This window comes from Merops nubicus, unplaced genomic scaffold (genome assembly GCF_000691845.1).
Source record: "Merops nubicus isolate BGI_N331 unplaced genomic scaffold, ASM69184v1 scaffold33605, whole genome shotgun sequence".
NCBI classification, from domain to species: Eukaryota; Metazoa; Chordata; class Aves; order Coraciiformes; family Meropidae; genus Merops; species Merops nubicus.
Genome location: NW_008609465.1, coordinates 508 through 4805, shown reverse-complemented (window position 1 = coordinate 4805; position 4298 = coordinate 508). Strand labels below are relative to the sequence as shown.

At 51.2% G+C, this 4298-nt stretch overlaps 1 protein-coding gene across 1 annotated transcript in view; it reads right to left on the bottom strand.

Annotated features, from left to right (window-relative positions):
• SKI (SKI proto-oncogene) overlaps positions 1 to 4298 on the bottom strand; it is a gene marked incomplete at both ends in the record, with an annotated part of 8262 nt that overhangs the window by 3463 nt on the left and 501 nt on the right. The window contains 2 exons of the mRNA XM_008940604.1: positions 1533 to 1834; positions 2805 to 3079. Coding sequence (XP_008938852.1) covers positions 1533 to 1834; positions 2805 to 3079 — 577 coding nt within the window. The remainder of the gene's footprint in view (positions 1 to 1532; positions 1835 to 2804; positions 3080 to 4298) is intronic.

The window sequence follows — 4298 nt, the reverse complement described above, 5'->3', positions numbered from 1 at the left end:
CCCTGCAGCTCAACCCAACCCACCTCTGCTCTGGGAGCTGCTGCTCTCACTGCCCGGGTCCTTACTGGGAGCTGCTGCCTTGAAACCTCAATCCAGGAAAGAGCCATTAACTGAAGTGATAAGGAACCCAAAAGTACAAAGGAAGAAAGTCTTAAGTCATTAAAAGGCTGTTTTTAAGACATGTGCATTGTGAGCACAAAAGCGTGGCTGGCCAAAGATCTGTCTCCTAAATGGTTAAATCAGACACTCAAGTTTGACTTTTTTCCCCAGAAGCAGCATTTCCTCTGTCAGAGTCAAACCCTCTCAGCAGCGTGTTCTGCTCAGCAACGCTGCCGCCGGGTCATGGGAAATTCACTCTCTGGACAATCTCACTTCCCAGCCAGGCCACTGTTAGCTCGGCCTTGCCCCACCAGCGTGCCCGGCCTGTGGAGCAGGGGACCCAGAGCTGCCCCAGAGCTGCCTGGAGTACACACTGGGTATTTTAGACTCAGGTTCTGCCCTCCCAGAAACCTGAGCTGGCAACCTTGGGCTAAAACTCAAATCGTGGCCACATCTACCAGACACTTAATGCAACCCCTCGCTCTCCTGCCTGCCAGGAGAATTCCTGAATCTGCTACTGGGGTCTGGGGGCTTTTGGTGGTTCTGCAGTCATCCCGGGGAGGCGCCACACCTGTGAGCTGCTGGCCAGCTGACCAGCCTGCTCCCCCATCCTGCTGTGCCAGGGCCCACACTGACGGACCAAGGCCCCCACTCCACAGCTGGCACCCCGCAGACACCGAGGGGGTCACGTTTCCAGCTGGGCTGCAGCTCCACACACACCACTCAGAGAGGACGTGCAAATCTTCTGCACTGCCTCCACCTCCGTCTCTACACGCCCCTCTGGCCCAGACAAAAACCAGTTCCCCCACCCTTCTTTCTGGCCACTGTGGTTCGCCAGCGGCCAGGACTCACCTGCAGCTCTTTCGAGCCTGACCATTCTTGCCCTGCCATGCCCAGTGGGTGTGTGGGATCTCCAGGAGTGAGGAGATCCACCCCCGGGGGCAGCCTGGCCAACGGGCTGCTCGAGGCAGAGCCGAGTCCTCTCCAGCTCCTCTCCAGCTCCGCTCCTCGGCAGAGCCTCAGCAGGGCCCCCAGCCCCAGCAACGCCCTCCCCAGCCAGGCAGTGGCAGGATTCCCACAAATCTTTTAAAACTACAGATAAAGCTTCCATAAGGACAGAAGTGTTTCTAGTTCAGTGAAATGAAAGCAAAATAAACTGTGCTGGACTAGATTTTTTCAGTAATGAAAAGATGTTGATTTTGGTAACCATGGATTTAGACCCCACGGCCAGAACAGGTGGCCAGCTTAAAAATGTAGGAATGGTTCCTGCCTGCTTCGGTTTCCCAGCTGGGTTTACAACCAGCACCCCAGGAAAGGCTGTTGCTGTTTGGGAAAAACTGAGGCGATTCTTTCAGCCATGGGACTACCTCATGGCTTCTACCTGGACCAGCCCCTGCAGACCATGGTCAGAGTGAGCTGCTCCCCACCATTACCTGATGTAGGCTGCGTTTGGCCTGCAAGGCAGCGTTTAGCTTCTCTTCCTGCTTCACTCTCATTTTAACAACTTCATGGAGGAATTTTTCTTTGGCTTCTTTAGTATCTAGGCCACTGTCCAGGGCCTGCCTGAGGTGCTCCAGCTCAGCTTCCAACCCACTGCTGTGAGAGTCAGGATGTGCTGCAGCCTCGTAGGAACTGTTGACTGGGACTGGGGCTTGCATCCCCGGTGAGCTCATGTCCTTTGCAGAGCTGGATGAAGTAAAGGATGGGGAGGAGAGCGAGGATAAGGAGGAGGTGACTGAAAAACAGAAACAGTGAAAATTAATTGAAAATGTCTAAAACTAACAGAACTCAAAAATATGCTGTGGCTCTTTTCTACAGAGGAGATACTCAATGGTCAATGACAAAAATTGAAGAAACAAAATACTCGTTGTATATTTTGATACTTGAAATGTGATGAAAATGCAAAACCAGCTGGCTTCAGGGACTAACTCACAACTTGCCTGAATTGTGACTTTGGATTTCATGTCCTAGGTTTTCTCCATGGGTGTGAAGAAACAGATTTCTTCAGGGAAAACTACATGAACCTGCTATTCTCAGTGGGTAAACTTTCTTTTTGCATGACCTGCACACTCTGAGCAAGGACTGAACACTCTGAGAAGGACTGAACACGCTGAGGGCAGTGGCACAATTCTCTCAGAGATGTTACTGAGGTGACACCAGCGTCTGTCCTTGTCTTTGGCTGCGAGGCCCAACTGTTCAAGAACCTGAGCTCCTGAGCTCTGCTTTATGTGTCCAGCTCCACAGATGATGCAGTGCTGAAAAGGTGTGAGCACATCCTGTGACACAGAATTCCACACTTGCATTGTCTGTGTGCTCTGGAGTTCCTACAGGCTCCACGTGTGTCTCCCAAAGGCTCTTCTAGCAGGCTCTTGATCAGAGACCGACCCCTCAGTTTCCCTGTGAACCCCACCCACGTTCTGTCCCCTGCACAACACTCGCCTGCTTGATAAAAAAGGCTCCAGCTTAGTGGACACCCGTGCTTTGGGTGCTTCTTTCTGCTGATGCATGTTCCTCTCCCATGAACCCCCCTCCCCCAAACTTATGTTCCATTCTTGGGTTCCATTAATACTTAAGGTTGTATTTTTACATCCCTTTGAGGTATCTGGCTTCCAGAATGATACTGAAACACAACAGGAGTTGAACAGCTAACTCCTGAGGAAACTCCAGCACAAATAAACCAAACTGAGGGCAGAACTGTCACTTACATTCTTCCCTGGTTTCTACTTCAATTTCTGCTTCCGATTCCTTCTCCTCTTCGGGGGCAGTGACAGTGGCCACGGCAGGGGCCGGTGGCTCGGGGCCAGCCGTGTTCTCTGCGGGCAGCTTCCTCCTCCTGGGCTGTGTGGAGGGGCCCAGGGGCTCGCTGCCCCGCGGCACGGCCGTGGCACAGGGCGGGGCACTCACCACCTTCTGCTGCGCGGGCGGCGCCAGCGCCACGTTGGGCGCCACCGCGCTCTCGAAGCTCTTGTAGGAGTAAAAGCTGGTTCAGAGGGGGAGGCAAAGGAAGGACAAAACGGTCATCACCTTGGCTTCAAAACCCCTAACCCACGTGCTACGCTGGAACTGCACGGCACGTCCTGCACGGGCAGGGACGTTCCACTGCTTTACACCCGCTGAGAACCTGCCCGTGGATCTGCTAGTGTTGGGCACTCCTTCAAACAAGGAGATGATTTAAACAGCCACCCTCCACCCCGTTCAGAGCGGATCCTACTCGAGCGCCACATACTCTAAGAGCACCAAAGGAACTCTCAGAGTCTAAAAATTACAGTGACGCCTCCTCACCATCTTCATACGTTGTTCTTTTACCTAACTGGACAGTTTTACTTCTGTCTTTCCACAAATGTTCTGTAAACTCGGAAATGGCACTTCCTTAAGAAAGGCCACAGAGTGCAAAAAGCGTATTCTGGTGTGTCCTTGGTTTTTCTGACACAGTCTCCACGCAAGAGCACGTCTGTAAAACCACAGTTAAAGACCCAACAGACCTGTGTGTGTTAAAGGACAGCAAGGCTGTAACGCCAAATACATAGAACTTTGCAAAAAACGTAGCAATGACTGTCTTTGCAAGTTCAATCCAGCATCTACTACATGATGTATACATATTAAAATTTCTCCTAGGTCTGTTGAAGGTGTTTTTTTCTTCCCAAGACTTAGGTTGGCCAGATTTCTCACAGGGATACCAAGGGCATGCCCTTATACCAGTTCAGCCCTTCTCCTCCTACCTAATTTAAGTCTGTTCCAAATCAAGTCTCTTCCAAATCAATGATATGCTGAAAGGGTTTTTTGCTTGTCTTTCTTTTCCTTTCCTTGTTTTTGGTTGTTTTTTTTTTAAATCAATCCCCACAGCTTCTAAAAAACTTGTTCATCAGGGCAGCAGAATACATTCTCTGGAACGCGCCCTGAAAACACCTGACCACTGTGGTCAAACTTTCCAAAGAAATCATTACCCTTAGGCAGAAATCTGGCACAAAGATTTTTCAGGCTGAAGGGTTCCAGAATGTGTAATTGCCCTGATGCTTTCCATTCTGTGACAGCAGAAGTCCCACCTATTATGGGTGGTGACTCATTCGTGTACCAGTTTGATTACGTTCCCCTCCAAGAGCAGGATCTGGCTGACAACATCAGCCTTCTGATGGCTCTTACAAGCTGAGGAGGGTTCCACAGGCTCTCCTGCCCCGTGGGCTCTACCATGACCCCCAGGA